The 20,761-nt window shown below is 41.3% G+C and overlaps 1 protein-coding gene across 1 annotated transcript in view; it reads left to right on the forward strand.

Annotated features, from left to right (window-relative positions):
- The window catches only part of LOC129853244 (GDNF family receptor alpha-2-like), a 75,489-nt gene that overhangs the window by 19,862 nt on the left and 34,866 nt on the right, over positions 1-20,761 (forward strand). Inside the window, exons 3-4 of the mRNA XM_055919080.1 lie at positions 3,318-3,404; positions 10,919-11,282. Coding sequence (XP_055775055.1) covers positions 3,318-3,404; positions 10,919-11,282 — 451 coding nt within the window. The remainder of the gene's footprint in view (positions 1-3,317; positions 3,405-10,918; positions 11,283-20,761) is intronic.

Here is a 20,761-nt window from a genome sequence, read left to right on the forward strand (position 1 = left end):
ATGTTGGGAGACGTGACTTCCACCCCTGTCTTTTAGACATTTGGCATTATTGTAAACCATCTTTAGTTTGTGTCACGATTGACCATGGGAGAGAGAGAGGACCAAGGCGCAGCATGTAAAAAAGACATCTTCTCTTTATTTAGGAGAAAACGAACGAAGCAAAACAACAAATAGATGACCGTGAATCTAGAACCGAACGAAATGCAAACATGCAACCTAGACACAGACCTAGACACAGACTAAGACAATGACTAAATCAATGACCCAACAAACACATGATGCCTATGGCCGCCTAAAATATGGCTCCCAATCAGAGACAAATGAAAGACACCTGTCTCTGATTGAGAAACCACTCAGGCAACCATAGACATACCTAGAAACCCTCACTAAACCATAGACATACCTAGACATACTCACTCAACACAAAACCACAAACACAAAACCCAACAACCCCTTAACCATATAATCACCCAAACACCAACCTCCCCCCATGTCACACCCTGACCTAACAAAAATAATAAAGGAAACAAAGATAACTAAGGCCAGGGTGTGACAGTTTGACTTCCATAAAGTGGTGTATTTCCATAGCTGTTTTACTGTAGTTTCTCACTTTGTTCTTTAGGATACTAAGATAACGTATCGTAATACGTTGCCTCAGTTTTGCTTTCAACAAACGTACTGTGAACCCACATAAGACTGTGTTATTAAAGTGAAATTTTCAAGGCTATATTTTTTTATTCCACCTGATCCGCAGCCTGATAATGAAATATGCACCGTCTTGTACAACATGATCAACACATTATACATTTACATTATTGTCATTTCGCAGACACTCTTATCCAGTGCAACTTACAGTAGTGCATGCATACATAAGTGAAGCACACACTACCTTCCATTGAAGTAACATCAGCATGGAGCGGTGTGATATACAAAATGGTGATATCTATTGATTGGAGGGTTATCCACTGAGCTTCACATCTCCCCACAGATGTAGGATTTTCTCATTTGCTGCGGTGGGCTCCCTGTCTGTCCCACAACAGCCCTGCTGTGTTTCTGTTAAGATCAAAATGCAAAAGCTATTACACACTGGAGGGTTTGTCTGAATCACACCGAATGGCTGTGCATTTTAAACGCAGGATTAGGGGCTTCTGAGAGAGAGTCACAGGGGAGTAGTGCAGTCAGTTGAGTGCTAATTTGACATTTTTTACAAACATAGCCCTGGCAATTCAGCGTTGGAGGCTGCCTGACCCAAACCACAGAACACCATGGCCAAATGTTCTTTCCAAAAGGAAATTATCTGACCGTGGTGAACGATCTGCTTTGCATATCACAAAATTAGCCAACTGTTCACACTATTGAAATCTTCAGGGTGTAAAATGTGTTATTGGTCAGACAGACCAATTAAGAGCCAAAAACTCAAGTTGACAACATCTGTAGAATTCAACCTTCACTGGTTTCTGTTATCAACAATTTAGGTACACTATACAGTAGATAATTCCTCATTGTTATAGCACCCCAAAAAATGGTATTATCCTGTGCAATGATTCTAAAACCATGACTCCTTGCCTTAGAAACATGTGAAGGTCAACAACTTTTTATATGTTTTGAGATCATACTGTATCTGCATGTGTGTATTCCTTTATTTACCTCTACACATACCCTGTAATTCATGTGCCACTACAGTATGTGGGTGTGAGCATACTTTAATTTTCAGTGTTATCAAAAACTATTTCATCATACTGTTTGTTATTATTATTATTTTATAAAAAAATATATCCGGCTTCCAGTCACTTTCTCCTAATCCCTGCCTACATGTACATATCTACCTCAAATACTCCAGTATCCCTGCACATTGTACATTTGGTACTGGCATTGACCCTATACAGTGAATTCGGAAAGTATTCAGACAGCTTGACTTTTTCCACATTTTGTTACGTTACAGCATTATTCAAACATTTATTCAATAGTTTTTTCCCCTCATCAATCTACACACAATATCCCATGATGACAAAGCAAAAACAGGTTTTTAGAAATGTTTGCAAAAAATGTTATATGTCACATTTACATAAGTATTCAGATCCTTTACTCAGTACTTTGTTTAAGCACCTTTGGCAACGATTACAGCCTCAAGTCTTCTTGGGTATGACGCTACAAGGTTGACACACCTGTATTTGGGGAGTTTCTCCCATTCTTCTCTGCAGATCCTCTCAAGCTCTGAAAGGTTGGATGGGGAACGTCGCTGCACAGCTATTTTCAGGTCTCTCCAGAGATGTTCGATCGGGTTCAAGTCCGGGCTCTGGCTGGGCCACTCAAGGACATTCAGAGACTTGTCCTGAAGCCACTCCTGCATTGTCTTGGCTGTGTGCTTAGGGTCGAGGAACTCTAGAGCTCTGTCAGAGTGACCATCGGGTTCTTGGTCACCTCCCTGACCAATGTCCTTCTCCCCTGATTGCTAAGTTTGGCCGGGCGGCCAGCTTTAGGAAGAGTGTTAGTGATTCCAAACTTCTTCCATTTAAGAATGATGGAGGCCACTGTATTCTTGGGGACCTTCAATGCTGCAGAAATGTTTTGCTATCCTTCCCCAGATCTGTGCCTCGACACAAACCTGTCTCTGAGCTCTAAGTACAATTCCTTCGACCTCATGGCTTGGTTTTTGCTCTGACATGCACTGTCAACTTTGGGACCTTATATAGACAGGTGTGCCTTTCCAAATCATGTCCAATCAATTACATTCACCACAGGTGGACTCCAATCAAGTTGTAGAAACATCTCGAGGATGATCAATAGAAACAGGATGCACCTGAGTTCAATTTCGAGTATCATAGCAAAGGGTCTGAATACTTATGTAAATTAGGTTTTTCTGTTTTTTATCTTTAATACATTTGCAAACATTTCTAAAAATCGTTTTTTGCTTCATCATTAGGGGGTATTGTGTGTAGATTGATGATGATTTTTTTTCTTACATTTTAGAATAAGGCTGTAACGTAACAAAATGTAGAAAAGTGAAGGGGTCTGAATACTTTCCAAATGCACTCCGTTCATCTTTCCCTTGATCCTGACTAGTCTCCCAGTCCCTGCCTGTGAAAAACATCCCCACAGCATGGAGCTGCCACAACCATGCTTCACCGTAGGGATGGTATAAGCCAGGTCATGAGCAGTGGCTGGCTTCCTCTCTTATTTCTCCTCTATTCATTTCTTATTTTTATTAGTTATAATATTTTATATTGAACTCCACTGTTGGATAGTGCTTGCAAGTTAAGCATTTCACTGTAGTTATGCATGTGACAAATTAAACTTGAACTTGACTGTTTTCCCAGGTCGAGAGTTTTATGAAACATCCCCTTATGAACCTGTGATGCCTGTTCGCCACCCTGATGCATTCCGTCTCGCTTCCATTATCTCAGGTAAGACCGACCATTTAATGTAAAAAAAAGGACTATGCCATATGAAAAGACTATAAAAATACAATGACATGTCATTAGTATAATTACAACACTTATACTCTTAAATATACAAGATGGAAGAGGAAGGATTTCTTATTTCATGAAGAAGAAAAAAATTGCTCATGGCTGAGGGACGCGGTTTGCCCATTTCTCTCCAATGAGGTAATTTATGGATAATATTTTTGTCCATTTGGGGGACTTCTTTTGGCTCAACAGCCCCAAAGCCAAAAGTTTCATTCAGCCTCTTTAAGGCTTTTATTAAGTAAATATTATGGATTCCTCTTTATATTCCTTGGTTCTCCAAGGGGGGGTCTTGCTTACATAAACCCATGTATTTGCCTCCATATTCCCATCTATAGATTTTCCTTTCAGTTTGATTTCCTATTTGGTTTACTAATTACAAAGCAATTATTCAGCAAGGGAACTATTGCTCACATTTAATTAACTGGTTGTTACTGAGAGGGCATTACTAATCAATGCAGATCTTATTATAAGACACAGCAAAAATAAATGAAGGTTAGATTGGAGGATCGCAGGGCCATTGCCACAGCTATAGGAGATATAGGCTATAGTCACTTGAAAATCCAATCATTTTCTTTCATCCAGTTCCTACGGAAATTGCCGGAGGATGATCCAGCCTCATTTGCCAAAAGCAGTATACAGCAGAGATGCCACATTTGCTTTTCCTGGCCGATGCCTCATGCTTTGTTTCATATCTTGGAGGTACAAGAAAGACATGCTTTTTGCATAATCCCTTTAGCTTGAAGTCAGCAGATGACATGGTTGTTTGAAAATATACTGGTTTGATATATCAAAAAAGGAGAGCACCAGACAAAATATAAATTGGAAGTCGCTTTGAATACCATGGCGTTTTGGATTGTTAAGAAGGCCATCTGCTTTTCTTTACTCTATAGTACTAAAATGGTTGTAGCTCAGGTAGCTTACGTCTTGGTCATTTTTCAGCTCATTTGGAACATGTTAAAATGTGTCTGGGACTCATTAATACGTCAATGTTTGTACAAAAAAATTCCTACACTCTTTCAAAGGTGAAAAATCTGATTTGCTCTCCTAAATTCATTTAGCCTCTAGCCCTAGGTTACTCATTATTTATCATTTCAGAGGACAGAATCATTGATTGTGGTAGTAAGAAAAGCCCACAGGCAAACAGATAAGTAATTACACAGTTGTTCTCTGAAATACTTTTCCCTTTGATTTCCACTGCACAAAAGTGTGCTTAATCACTTATAAAACGGTAAACTGAACCGAAGCTCAGGGAATGTGATATCTTGCTGTGTTGATGAGGATGGTGAAAAACACTCTCTAGGAGGAAGGTTAGAAAATTGAAAAATAATCTCTACAACTTCAAGAGTTTATAGTGAGAGAGATAAGGGGGGGAAAACATTGATGAGAAAAAAAAACACTCCACTGTATCTCCAAATGAACACAGGGCCAGGGTAACAAAGCAACTGACAGAGAGGAGAATGCCAGTCTGCTTTGCCAAGTCAACTCTCACAAGTCCACCATTTTCTTACTTCAAATTGTACAAGGCCATAGTCTTACTCTTGGGCATTGTGATGGATATTGGATAGCACTCGTATAATTTTTCCACCTCAACCAGTTGGCCCCTCATCAAAGCCCAGATGAAAATGATTGTCATATTACGAAATATCCCATTGCATACAAATATATAATTGACTGTAATTTCTATTTTATTTTACACAAATTATTCTGTCCTTGTGACCCAATTTTGTGTTCATTCACTTATTATCTATGCAGAGTCCAGGATTTAAAAAAGCAGCCCACACCGGCCTACCAGGAGTTGAGTTTGACTCCCCTTAGTTAGACCTTCTTACTCTGCCTAATAATCCTCTCACCTCTCTGTTCCACATGCCCATCAACTAATTCAATTCAGAAAAATATTTCTACGGCTGGGGAAAAAGGATCAGCATGCAGCCCAATGCTAGATGTCCTCACCTTACCCTCATAACAATTACTGTTTCATTGTCAAAGACAATGTTGCCCTGATGTGTGCTAGTGTACTGTCGTTGTTCAGCTGCTGTACTATGTGTAGTTATAATCCGTTTACATTTACAATTAGCTCACAGTTGCCTCTTCGTTTTCTCCATGGACACTTAATGAGTGTTGGGGGTCTAAGGGTAACGTATTAGTTGTTTGTGCAGTCAGCGTTATTCTAAGAAGGTGGTATTAAATAGAATACTGAATAATCCTCCAAACATGGGCCTGGCAACCCTCATTAGTCGGTTTTGTTGGTACAATTAGACATTCTACACACTATGTTTGGCGAATACGTGAAGCAATGCCAGCATCTTGATAGCGATTTGAATCAACTCACTTGCATATTTCTGCTGCAATGATATTTGTCTCAGGTTTGAAATGAATGATTGTCAAATTCGGAAAACATTTCTGAACTGGTAAAGCAGCCATTATCTTATTAGAGCACATAATACAGCTTATAAAACAGCTTTCCTACTGATACCATAGCAGATCCCAAACATGGACAGTGAGGCTTTCTGTAGGTAAATGTAGTAGCATGTAGCCAAGGCATTCACTGGCCACTGGAAACCCTGCTGTGACACAAGCCTGAGCTAAAAAACTGATGAATCCTTTGACATGGAAATGCTTGACATGCTCCCAGGGGTATGGACTAAAGACTTTCTAGCAAGCCCCTGCACACTCACTAAGGGCTATATTAAATCCAAACTTTGGCACCCATCCTAATTACAGTGAGCATACCTGAAGCCAAGATCCCCACTCTAACCTGTACTGAACTCCTGCTCCCCGGAGTCCAGGATGATATATGAAATGCAGGTTTCAAATAAGGGAGAGAGAGAGCAATTACTGTGGAAGGAAGATCCCTTACTCTGGAAAATGCGTAAATCCAGATCCCTTGACTGGGCTTTACTTACTGCACTGTGCTTTTCAGGAGATGGCCATCACATAGTTTTAATTTATGAGCGCTGTGGACGAACGCCCTATTATAACCCTGTTTATAGCTCAGTCAAAGAGCGGGGTTATCATAAAATAAATTCTGTGTATTTTTGTGCCGGCCAAAAACCAATTAAAGTCACACATGTTGCTACATAGCGTGCACTGCATGATAAACATGACTCTGACTTGCATGCAAAGATGCATCAACAGAGCCACATTGTAACAGTCACCGCCAACAAAGGTTTATTTCAATGCAGCAACATGCAGATAAACAGTTGTTGTCCCACAGTGAACATCTTAGATGAACTGGAATAATCAGGACACGGCCCTCTATTTCCAGGATGTCTTAATACAGCAGAAGGCTCAGGGTATTGTGATGGTGAGGCCATTCCAAGAGGTTTCCCAAGACTGGCTGTATCTGCTGTGTGCAGCAATGGGACTGCACCGAAAGAGATATCAGAATTGTGTGTTCATTAGAGCTCGTGTGAAGGGCTGATCGTGATGATGATTGGCCGGGCTAATTGAAAACACTTGAGCAGGTATACGTAAGTGGTGGTCCAATCATTTGGCAGGAGACGGCACATTGTTCCCTTTGTCAGTGATGACCTGCTGTAATCAACAAGCCTTCCATTTTTGCAAGTTGCCTATCACCCTTCTTGCATTACTGAAAGGTGTATAGGCAAAACCTTTCATAACGCACTAGAAAAAAAATATTATTTTCCTGTAACACAATATATCTTCCACCCAGCTACTCTCTCTGATTATATAGAGAGGGCCTTTGTGTCCGGATATCTCTCTGCTTTGAGTACCCAATTCAATCTCTTCTCCCCAATCAGAAATAGTAAAACCTCACACCACTGCACTGCTTGGTCAGATAAATAAATAAATATTTGTACTTCCTTCTCTTCTTTAGTTTTTATCCTGGAACCCCTGTGCCCCACATTACAGGCTGCAGATGGCCAGAGAAGATTTAGGAGCTGCAATCCATCACTGTTATGTGTAGCGCCTTTGGATAGCACCCCAAACCACCCCTCCAGCTGGACTGGCCTGGTTCTGGACCGCTTTGGCCAGGTTTGGCCCAGTTTGGCCTCATTCCCTGCTGCTAATATCAGCTTTTCTTTGGAGTCCAATCTAGTATTTAGTATTAGTATTTTATTAGGATCCCTATTAGCTGTTGCCAAGGCAGCAGCTACTCTTCCTGGGGTCCAAACAGAGATAAAACATTATACAAAACATTGTGCATTATACAGATGTACATTGCTCCATTCTTACATTTCAATACTACATTACATTACTAAGAATAATTTGTGGGTGGGTGTAGAGTGGGTGTTTTAGAGTGTGTGTGTTAGTGTGTGTCTCTTCACAGTCCGCGTTGTGCTGTGAGGTGTTGTTTCATCTGTTTTTTTATTCTGATTTTACTGCTAGCTTGAATTACCTGAGCTGGAAGACAGTTACATTTAATCATGGCTCTATATTACGGTGTGCTTCCTAGCCTCTGTTCTGGACTTGGGGACTGTGAAGAGACCTCTGGTGGCAAGTCTTGTGGGTATGTATGAGTGTCTGAGCTGCGTCTTAACCGATTGAACAGACAGTTCGGTACGTCAATACCGCTTACAAAGACCTGCAGTGATGCAGTCAATCTCTACTCTAGTTTGAGCCAGAAGAGATTGATATGCATGTTGTTGATATTAGCCCCCCGTGCTCTGTTCTGGGCCAACTCTAATTTGCCTATGTCCTTTTTTGCAGCACTTGACCATATAAGTGGGCAGTAGTCCAGCCTATGGGACTTGTTTGGTTGATTGTGTTGTCAAGAAAACAGAGCAGAACGCTATCTTGGACAGACCTCTACATATTTTAGCAACTGTTGAATCAATATGTTTTGACAATGTCAGCTTACAATTGAGAGTTACACACCAAGCCGTTTATTCTCCTCAACTTGCTCAATCGGAACATTATACTTTACTGGATTTAGATGAGGTTTAGGGTTTAACTAATGATTTGTCCCAAATACAATGCTTTTAGTTTTTTTATATATATATTTAAGACTCACTTATTACTAATAATCCATTCTAAAACTGACAGTAGCTCTTTGTTAAGTGTTGCGGTGATTCCACTTGCTGTGGTAGCTGATGTGTAAAATGTTGATTCATCGGCGAACATAAAGATCATCACAGATCATCCCACAGCCCTTGACCTAGCATGTTCTCCTTCTTGGGGTAGCATTGGTGATGGAGGGATAAAGACAAAGCTAACAAAGCAACAAAAAAAATCCAATCTTTACAAAATAGAATCCACCTTTTCATTTTCCCCCTATCGACAGGAAGTTGCGTCTATGTGTCCATGTGGTTGAAAAAGAGAAATCATTAGCTTTTTGGGGTTCTGTTGTTGCTCTTTCGACTGTAACACCTCTTCCACTAGTGTATACACCCTATACACATCGAGAGCATCCTGACTGGTTGCATCACTGCCTAGTATGGCAACTGCTCGGCCTCCGACCACAAGTCACTACAGAGGGTAGTGCGAACGGCCCAGTACATCACCGGGGCCAAGCTTCCTGCCATCCAGGACCTCTATACCAGGCGGTGTCAGAGGAAGGCTCTAAAAATTGTCAAAGACTCCAGCCACCCTAGTCATAGACTGTTCTCTCTGGTACCGCACGGCAAGCGGTACCGGAGCGCCAAGTCTAGGTCCAAGAGGCTTCTAAACAGCTTCTACCGCCAAGCCATAAGACTGCTGAAAATCCCCCCTCTTACCCCCTCTCAGCCCCTCTTTACACCACTGCTACCCTCTGTTGTCATCTATGCATAGTCACTTTAATAACTCTACCTACATGTACATACTACTTCCAATAACCGGTGCCCCCTTCACATTGACTCTGTATCGGTACCCCCGTGTATATAGTCTCATATTGTTATTTCACTGCTGCTCTTTAATTACTTGTTTCTTTTATCTCTTATTCTTATCTGTATTTTTTTGAAGCTGTATTGTTGGATAGGGGCTCATAAGTAAGCATTTCACTGTAAGGTCTACACCTGTTGTATTCGGCGCATGATACAATTTGATTTGATTTGATGTTATACTAGGAAAAGTGTGTTTCCATAGCTAGGGGTGACAACAACCTCTGCATAATCAAAATAATTGCTTTGTGAGAAGGTGTTCAAGTTCACAGTTAGCCATTGTTATGTAAATGCAAGCTGGAATGTACCAGTGACCTGGCGTTGGACCCAGGTGAGAGCAGGTCCAGTGAGACATGGGTACCGGCCTGCGTAGATGGAAACAGAAAAACCTGAGCCTTTTGGGTAAAACATGTGGTTAAATCCTGGATGGAAATGCTCCGTGTTTGTGTGATGTCCATTCTATGTATGGCATTTCTAGGATTTATCATCTGTGATGCACCACTTACAGACAGTACAGCTGCTCATGCAGTCCATCGGAAAGGGTTTTCCTCATTGCTGAGTGAGATTGGTTCTGTTGAATAAGAGATGAATCTCCCTGGATGTCACCAAGCCAGCGCACCCTCTGAAATACCATCATCTACAGGAAGAGGGAGGTTATGTTCTCTGATACAGCCTAAATACAAGGGAAGCGGAATGTGAGTGTGTGTGATACTCTTTTATTAGTGATATCTCAAAAGCAGATGGGCATGTACCACCACCACCAGTCCAAACTGCTCTCAGACTATGCACATTTATTGACTTCTGTTTTCTACAATATCTAGATGACATGGTGTGATCACAGTAAGTCAAGGAAATGGTTCATCTGCCACTTAAACTGTCCAATAGGCCACAATACTGCAGCACAGTGAGCCTTTCCCATGTCCTTGTGCTCCTGTGTTTAATATCCCATGCTCACAAACCAATTACACATGTCAATAAGCAACAAGACATCTAATTCACATGTTGTAAACAGTATCAAGGTCTGTGTCATGGTGTTTAGTGACAGTGGTACATCATGTTCTTTCTTAGTGGTGGGAACGATCCAGGGAGACATGAAGCAATCAATGAGCAGAATCAACTTTATTCATTCACATTTCACTCAAGACCTCTCCAAATCAATGATTCAGTAAGAATGGATATAGGCGAGCTATCCAAGTATCAGATGGCTTGGTGTTGGCTTGGAAAAAAAGATATGATATTGAATAACCCCTAGCATAGGGAGAGCACTAAGACCTTCATCATGAAGCCCACTTTCAGCACTCACAAACTTGACAACATAAATGGTCATAAGTAGTCGGAGCACATCAACTTAACTTGTGTTATGTGTTATTACAATTGGCTCATTCATCCCCCTCCTCTCCCCTGTAACTATTCCCCAGGTCGTTGCTGCAAATGAGAACGTGTTCTCAGTCAACTTACCTGGTAAAATAACGGTAACATAAAAAATAAAATAAATGATGGTGTCAAAGAATTTTGTCATGAGCCAGTTAACAAATGCTATAGGTCAGACCCATAATAACAGCACAGCTTTGCAACAGATAGTTAAGTGCATATTATTTTTCCAATGCTCCCCTTCCCCCTTCTCTGCAGGGATGCACACTGTCACCCCTAAAGCCAACACCTGCTCTGACCCCAGCAAGATTTGTAACCCGTGCCTGGACGCAGCGAAGGCCTGCAACCTCAACAACACCTGTAAGAAACAGCGCTCCACCTACATTGCCACTTGCAGCAAAGGGGAACCGTGTAACCGTAAGCGCTGTCACAAGGCCCTTAGGCAGTTCCTGGACCGTGTGCCCACCGACTACAGCCACCAGCTGCTCTTCTGCCCCTGCCAGAACCTGGGCTGTGCTGAACGGAGGAGGCAGACCATCGTGCCCTTCTGCTCCTTCGAGGACAAAGTCAAACCCTACTGCCTGGAGCTAAGGAAGAACTGCCGCCAAGACCCCCTCTGCAGGTAAGAGATTTATGAGTGGGGATTTGTCTGTGTGTGTCCATACTTCCATATAAAAAAGTATTGACTCAGAGGGTTGAATACTTTTGTAATCAAAATATATTATTGTTTTATATATTAGTGTTTTGTTGTTTTAACAACACAAAAAAAGTCAAGGGGTGTGAATACTTTCTGAAGGCGCTGTATCTTAACGTGTAACATCAACATATTTTAACATACTGGTACAATTTGTTGTCCATAAAAACTGAAAGGTTTATTTTTGTTCTTTAATTGCCAACCGTCCAGACACGACATGACACACACAAGGCTGAAAGAAGCATATGAACAGCCGAAGAGCAGCACCCCTTGAGCAGATTTGGGGTTAAGTGACTTGCTCAAGGGTGCAGCCGCCAGCCTAGATTTTTGAACGGGCAAACCTCTGGTTACTGGCCTGCCCCACAACAGTATAAACTAGCAACGCACATGCCCCACCCACCTGAGGATCTGTCTTTTTCAGCCATCTATTTAATGTGTTTGAGGGGTGCAGCATCCACTTATCAAAAAAAATGTTTTCATTGTCACACACCAAATAGGTGCAGTGAAATGTGTTGTAAGTCATAGTAATACAGCACCCCTGAAGCAAATTAGGGTTAAGTGCGTTCCTCACTGGCACATCGTCAGGTTTTTCACTTTGTCAACTCAAGTATTTCAACTAGTGACCTTCCTTGTACTCGCCCAACGCTCTAACCACTAGGCTATCTGCCACCCTACATGCATATGTGCGTACGTGCCTCAGTGAGCGAGATGTTGACCAAATGCCGGTATTGCTGAAATGAATTATCATACTCTTATATACCGTTATATATGGTAAATAGGAAAAGAAGATCAGATAAAGAATGTTGGACTGCCATCTCTTCCTGTGACATCCTAAAGTTTAGATTTCAGTGTTCAGCATCGCCTCTTCACTGTTGACGTTGAGACTGGTGTTTTGTGGGTACTATTTAATGAAGCTGCCAGTTGAGGACTTGTGAGGCATCTGTTTCTAAAACTAGACACTCTAATGTACTTGTCCTATTACCCAGTTATGCACCGGGGCCTCCCACTCCTCTTTCTATTCTGGTTAGAGCCAGTTTGCGCTGTTCTGTAAAGGGTGTAGTACACAGCGTTGTACGAGATCTTCCGTTTCTTGGCGATTTCTCGCATGGAATAGCCTTCATTTCTCAGAACAAGAATAGACTGACAATTTTCAGAAGAAAGGTCTTTGTTTCTGGACATTTTGAGCCTGTAATCGAACCCACAAATACTGATACTCCAGATACTCAACTAGTCTAAAGAAGGACGGTTTTATTGCATCTTTAATCAGCACAACAGTTTTCAGCTGTGCTAACATAATTGCAAAAGGGTTTTCTAATGATAAATTAGCCTTTTAAAATTATTAACTTGGATTACATTATTAGAACACAGGAGGGATGGTTGCTGATAATGGGCCTCTGTAGATATTCCATTATTCCATTACATTATTAGCACTTTCCAGTCACAACAGTCATTAACAATGTCTACACTGTATTTCTGATCAATTTGATGTTATTTTAATTGACAAAAAAATTGCTTTTCTAATAAAACAAGGGCATTTCTAAGTGACCCCAAACCTTTGAACAGCAGTGTATATAAACTCAGCAAGACCCTGTCTTACAAAGATAATTTGTAAAAATCCAAATAACTTCACAGATCTTCATTGTAAAAGGATTTAAACACTGTTTCCTATGCTTGTTCAATGAATCATGACCAATTAATGAACATGCACCTGTGGAATGGTCGTTAAAACACTAACAGCTTACAGACGGTAGAAAATTAAGGTCACAGTTATGAAAAGTTAGGACACTAAAAAGGCCTTTGTACTGACTCTGAAAAACACCAAAGAAAGATGCCCAGGGTCCCTGCTCATCTCCGTGAACGTGCCTTAGGCATGCTGCAAGGAGGCATGAGTACTGCAGATGTGGCCAGGGCAATACATTGCAATGTCCGTATGTGAGACGCCTAAGACAGTGCTACAGGGAGACAGGACGGACAGCTGATCGCCCTCGCAGTGGCAGACCACGTGTAACAACACCTGCACAGGATCGGTACATCCGAACATCACACCTGAAGGACATGTACAGGATGGCAACAACAACTGCCTGAGTTACTCCAGGAACACACAATCCCTCCATCAGTGCTCAGACTGTCCGCAATAGGCTGAGAGAGGCTGGACTGAGGGCTTTTAGGCTTGTTGGAAGGCAAGTCCTCACCAGACATCACCGGCAACAATGTAATCTATGGGCAAAACCACCGTCGCTGGACAAGACAGGACTGGCAAAAAGTGCTCTTCACTGACGAGTCGCGGTTTTCTCTCACCAGGGGTGATGGTCAGATTCGCGTTTATCGTCAAAGGAATGAGCGTTACACCGAGGCCTGTACTCTGGAGCGGGATCGATTTGGAGGTGGAGGGTCCGTCATGGTCTGGGGCGGTGTGTCACAGCATCATCGGACTGAGCTTGTTGTCATTGCAGGCAATCTCAACGCTGTGCGTTACAGGGAAGACATCCTCCTCCCTCATGTGGTACCCTTCCTGCAGGCTCATCCTGACATGACCCTCTAGCATGACAATGCCACCAGCCATACTGCTCATTCTGTGCTTGATTTCCTGCAAGACAGGAATTTCAGTGTTCTGCCATGGCCAGCGAAGAGCCCAGATCTCAATCCCATTGAGCACCTCTGGGACCTGTTGGATCGGAGGGTGAGGGCTAGGGCCATTCCCCCCAGAAATGTCTGGGAACTTGCAGGTGCCTTGGTGGAAGAGTGGGGTAACATCTCACAGCAAGAACTGGCAAATCTGGTGCAGTCCATGAGGAGGAGATGCACAGCAGTACTTAATGCAGCTGGTGGCCACACCAGATACTGACTGTTACTTTTGATTTTGACCCCCCCCCCCCCCCCTTTGTTCAGGGATAAATTATTCCATTTCTGTTAGTCACATGTCTGTGGAACTTGTTCAGTTTATGTCTCAGTTGTTGAATCTTGTTATGTTCATTCATTTCGTTGTATCCAATTGGTAGTTACAGTCTCATTACTGCAACTCCCGTACGGACTCGGGAGAGGTAAAGGTCGAGAGCCGTGCATCCTCTGAAACACGATCCAACCAAGCCACACTGCTTCTTGACACAATGCCCACTTAACCCAGAAGCCAGCCACATCAATGTGTTAGAGGAAACACCGTACACCTGGCGACCGTGTAAGTGTGCATGCACCCGGTCCGCCACAGGAGTCGCTAGAGCATGATGGGACAAGGACTTCCCTGCCGGCCGAACCCTCCCCTAACCTGGACGACGCTGGGCCAATTGTGCGTGGGCCCATAAGTCTCCCGGTCTCGCACAAGGCCAAATATACACTGCAGTTGCTTACCAAGAGGACATTGAATGTTCCTGAGCGACAGAGTTACAGTTTGTACTTTAATCGGCTTGAAATTCAATGACAAGACTTGAACATGGCTGTATAGCAATGATTAGATGACTTTGAATGTTCCTTAGTGGCAGGTAGCCTAGTGGTTAGAGCATTGGACTAGTAACTGAAAAGTTGCAAGATCAAATCACCAAGCTGACAACGTAAAATCTGTTGTTCTGCCCCTGAACACGGCAGTTAACCCATTGTTCCTAGGCCGTCATTGAAAATAAGAATTTTTTCTTAACTGACTTGTCTAGTTAAATAATGGTAAAATATATTTTTTAAATAAATTAACAACCAACTTGACAGAGCTCCTCTCCCCTCCAACTCTTTCTGGGGTCCTTAGTGTACAAGAGAAAGTAGTGCACTATAGTTTCTGTTTTATATTTTCCCAAATTATGTTCTCAGTTTTATTTTTCTTGGTTTTAAGTTTTTTTTGTGTTTTCACTCTCAAATGTACAATTGTTCATAGAGAAAACAACGAAATTGGATGTTCTGAGTCAATTAAATCACATCAGAATAACTTTTTGGGGGTGTCTGGAAGAAAACAAACCCATTTATTTTTGTTCGACATGGGTCCCATTATGCCAGGCGAAAACCAAAAACTGTATTCCACAATAAGACCTCATACCAAGGTCAAGCATGGTGTTAGTAGTGTGATGGTTTGGGGCTGCTTTGCTGCCTCAGGACCTGGACGACTTGCCTTAATTTGGCTTGGATGAATAAGGTGCCCAGAGTAAACTGTCTGCTACTCAGGTCCAGAAGCTAAGATATGCATATTATTAGTAGATTTGGATAGAAAACACTCTGAAGTTTCTAAAACTGTTTGAATGATGTCTGTGAGTATAACAGAACTCATATGGCAGGCAAAATACTGAGAAAGAATCCAACCAGGAAGTGGGAAATCTGAGGTTTGTAGGTTTGCCTATCCAATATACAGTGTCTATTGGGTCATATTGCACTTCCTAAGGCTTCCACTAGATGTCAACAGTCTTTGGAACCTTGTTTCAGGCTTCTACTATGACGGATGAGGGACTGAGAGCTGTTTCAACCAGGTGTCTGGCAGAGTGCCATGAGCTCACTCAGGCACGCCCCCGTGAGAGGTAGCTGCGTTTCTTCTCCTTTCTAAAGACAAAGGATTTCTCCGGTTGAAACATTATTGAAGATTTATGTTAAAAACACCCTAAAGATTGATTCTATACATCGTTTGACATGTTTCTACGAACTGTAATGGAATATTTTTACTTTTCGTCTCTGTACTAAGTGTGCCTGCGCGTCGTGAATTTGGATTTTTGAACTAAATGCGCAAACAAAAAGGAGGTATTTGGACATAAATTATGGACTTTATCGAACCAAACAAACATTTATTGTGGAACTGGGATTCCTGGGAGTGCATTATGATGAAGATCATCAAAGGTAAGTGAATATTTATAATGCTATTTCTTACTTCTGTTGACTCCACAACATGGCGGGTACCTGTATGGCTTGTTTTTGTGTCTGAGCGCCGTACTCATATTATTGCATGGTGTGCTTTTTCTGTAAAGTTTTTTTTTTAAATCTGACACAGCGGTTGCATTAAGGAGAAGTTTATCTAAAGTTCCATGCATAACACTTGTATTTTCATCAACATTTATGATGAGTATTTCTGTAAATTGATGTGGCTCTCTGATAAATCACCGGATGTTTTGGAGGCAAAACATTACTGAACATAACGCGCCAATGTAAACTAAGATTTTTGGATATAAATATGAACTTTATTGAACAAAACATACATGTATTGTGTAACATGAAGTCCTATGAGTGTCATCTGATGATCATCAAAGGTTAGTGATTCATTTTATCTATATTTCTGCTTTTTGTGACTCCTCTCTTTGGCTGGAAAAATGGCTGTGTTTTTCAGTGACTAGGTACTGACCTAACATAATCAGATGGTGTGCTTTCGTCGTAGAGCCTTTTTGAAATCGGACACTGTGGTCGGATTAACAACAAGTTCATCTTTAAAATGGTGTTAAATACTTGTATGTTTGAGGAATTTTAATTATGAGATTTCTGTTGTCTGAATTTGGCGCCCTGCAGTTTCACTGGCTGTTGTCAAGTCGATCCCGTTAACGGGATCTCAGCCATAAGAAGATTTATTAATAGAAGGAACCATGAATTGTGCTCTGTATCAGAGATTTTACAGGAGAATGTCAGGCAACCTGTCTGTGAGTTGAAGCTGGGTCATGCAGCAAGACAACGATCCAAAACACATATTCAAAAATGAACAAATTTGAAGTTTTGGAAGTCTAGACCTAATCCCAAATGAGATGTTGTGGCAGGACTTGCAACCAGCAGTTCATGCTTGAAAATCCACACATTTTGACAAACATCCTCAACAGCGACGTGAGACACTGATCAACAACTACAGGAAGTGTTTGTTTGAGTCATTGCAGCAAAAGGTGGCAATTACTTTTTCACACAGGGACATTGGGTGTTGTATAATTTGTTTGTTTATGAAATTAATATGTAATTGTGTTATTTTTTCACTCAGGTTCCCTTTATCTAATATTAGGTGTTGGTTGAAGATATGATAACATTCAGTATGAAAAATATGCAAAAGTAGAGAACATTAGGAAGGGAGCAAATACTTTTTCACAGCACTTAACTCATGAAACCACACAATCCTTGACAATATACAGTACCAGTCAAAAGTTTGGACACACCTACTCATTCAGGGGTTTTTCTTTATTTTTACTTTTTTCTACATTGTAGAATAATAGTGAAGACACCACATCTATGAAATAACACATATGGAATCATGTAGTAACCAAAAAAGTGTTATATATATTTTATATTTGAGATTCTTCAAAGAAGCCAACCTTTGCCTTGATGACAGCTTTGCACACTCTTGGCATTCTCTCAACCACTTTCACGAGGTAGTCACCTGGAATGCATTTAAATTAACAGGTATGCCTTGTTATAAGTTAAATAGTGGAATTTCTTTCCTTAACGTGTTTGAGCCAATGAATTGTGTTGTGACAAGGTAGGGGTGGTATACATAAGATAGCACTATTTGGTAAAAGACAAAGTCCAAATTACGGCAAAAACAGCTCAAATAAGCAAAGAGAAATGACAGTCCATCATTACTTTAAGACATGAAGGTCAGTCAATCTGGAAAAAGTCAAGAACTTTAAAAGTGTCTTCAAGTGCAGTCACAAAAACCATCAAGCGCTATGATGGAACTGGCTCTCATGAGGACCGCCACAGGAAAGGAAGACCCAGAGTTACCTCTGCTTCAGAGGATAAGTTCATTAGTGTTACCAGCCTCAGAAATTGCAGCCCAAATAAATGCTTCATAGAGTTCAAGTAACAGACACATCTCAACATCAACTGTTCAGAGGAGACTGAGTGAATCAGGCCTTTATGGGCAAATTGCTGCAAAGAAACCACTACTAAAGGACACCAATAAGAAGAAGAGCCTTGCTTGGGCCAAAAAACACGAGCAATGGATATTAGACCAGTGGAAATCTGTTCTTTGGTCTGATGAGTCCAAATTTGTGATTTGTGGTTCCAAACGCTGTGTGGTTCCCACGGTGAATCATGAACGAGGATGTGTGATGGTGTGGGGGTGCTTTACTGGTGACACTGTCTGTGATTTATTTATAATTCAATGCACACTTAACCAGCATGGCTACCACAGCATTCTGCAGCGATACGCTATCCCATCTGGTTGGCACTCAGTGGGACTATCATTTGTTTTTCAACAGGACAATGACCCAAAACACACCTCCAGGCTGTGTAAGGGCTATTTGACGAAGAAGGAGAGTGATGGAGTGCTGCATCAGATGACCTGGCCTCCACAATCACCCGACATCAACCCAATTGAGATGGTTTGGGATGAGTTGTACCACAGAGTGAAGGAAAAATAGCCAACAAGTCCTCAGCATATGTGGGAACTCCTTCAAGACTGTTGGAAAAGCATTCCAGGTGAAGCAGGTGAAGCTGTTGTTGAATCCACAACAACTACCTAATACACCCAAATCTAAGTAAAGGGATGGAATAAGAATATGTACATATAAATATATTGATGAACAATGACATAGGCATAGGCAGGATGCAATAGATGGTATAAAATACAGTATTTACATATGGGATGAGTAATGCAAGATATGTAAACATCATTATTAAAGTTGCATTAATAAAGTGACTAGTTTAAGAAAGTGACTAAAGTGATCCATTTGTTAGATTGGCCAATGATTTCAAGTCTGTATGTAAGCAGCAGCCTCTCTGTGTTAGTGACAGCTGTTTAACAGTCTGTTGGTCTTGAGATAGAAGCTATTTGTCAGTCTCTCTGTCCCAGCTTTGATGCACCTGTACTGACCTAGCCTTCTGGATGGTAACGGGGTGAACAGGCAGTGGCTCGGGTGGTTGTTGTCCTTGATGATCTTTTTGGCCTTCCTGTGACATCGGGTGTTGTAGGTGTCCTGGAGGGCAGGTACTTTGCCCCCAGTGATGCGTTGTGCAGACCGCACCACCCTCTAGAGAGCCCTGCGGTTTTGGGTGGTGAAGTTGCCGTACCAGGCGGTGATACAGCCCGACAGGATGCTCTCAGTTGTGCATCTGTAAAAGTTTGTGAGGGTTTTAGGTGACAAGCCACATTTCTTCAGCCTCCTGAGTTTGAAGAGGCACTGTGTTATTTATTTAAATTTGTATTAATTAATTTAATATATATACAGTATATTGTTTTGTTAGTATTTTTCATTTTTCATTTTTTTAAATATATACAGTTGAAGTCGGAAGTTTGCATACACTTAGGTTGGAGTTATTAACCTGTCTAGGATCAGCGTGGCGCTAGCGGCACCCCCCCCCCCCCCCCCCCCCCCCCCACTGAAAAACCAGTGCCGCGAAATTCAAAAAAAATATTTTTTTTAAATATTTAACTTTCACACATTAAAGTCCAATACAGCTAATGAAAGACACAGATCTTGTGAATCCAGTCAACATTTCCGATTTTTAAAATGTTTTACAGGGAAGACACAATATGTAAAGATGTACATCTATTACCTAAAAACACATTAGCATAATCCACCATCTTTTATTTGTCCACCAACACCAGTAGCCATCACCAATTCGGCTAAACTAAGATATTTATAGCCCCTAACCAACAAAAAAACTCATTAGATGACAGTCTGATAACATATTTATGGTATGGGATAGGTTTTGTTAGAAAAAAGTGCATATTTCAGGTAGATGGCATAGTTTACAATTGCACCCACCATCACAAATGGACTAGAATAATTACAATGAGCAACGTGTTTACCTAACTACTAATCATCAAACATTTCGTAAAAATACACAGCATACACGAATCGAAAGACACAGATCCTGTGAATACAGACAATATTTCAGATTTTCTAAGTGTCTTACAGCGAAAACACAATAAATCGTTATATTAGCTTAGCACATAGCAATTAGCAGCCCAGCATTGATTCTAGCCAAAGTGAGCGATAAAAGTCAACATCGCCAAAAGATATTAATTCGTGCCCAACTTTTCACATCGTTGCAAAAATAAATGTCCCAAAATCGCACTAAACGGATATAAATTGCTATAAAACGCTTTAAATTAACTACCTTATGATGTTTTTACCTCCTATAACGAGTGAAAAGATGACCGGAGAAATATAACAGGCTAAACTAACGCTTGGAACAGGTGCGCGCCGGTGTCCTCTAGGCTCATGACGCAGCTCCCAAAGAATGACTAGCTTCAGGGTTTTTTCATTTGTAGGGCCTGTGAACGCGCAATCGACCCCGTTGGAATCGTCATCACGTAAAGGCATCCAGGGGAAGACGTAAGAAGTGTCCGTATAGTCATAGCAACGACAGTGCCCTTTTAACTGACTTCAGAAGAGTGGCCAACATTTCTCAAATCTGACTCCATGTCAGGGAAATTGCTGTAGAATGGGCTCTGTTCCACTTAGAGACAACATTTCAACTCCTATAGAAACTATAGACTGTTTTCTATCCAATAATAATAAAAATATGCA

The sequence above is a fragment of the Salvelinus fontinalis genome, chromosome 4 (genome assembly GCF_029448725.1).
Source record: "Salvelinus fontinalis isolate EN_2023a chromosome 4, ASM2944872v1, whole genome shotgun sequence".
In the NCBI taxonomy this organism is placed as follows: Eukaryota; Metazoa; Chordata; class Actinopteri; order Salmoniformes; family Salmonidae; genus Salvelinus; species Salvelinus fontinalis.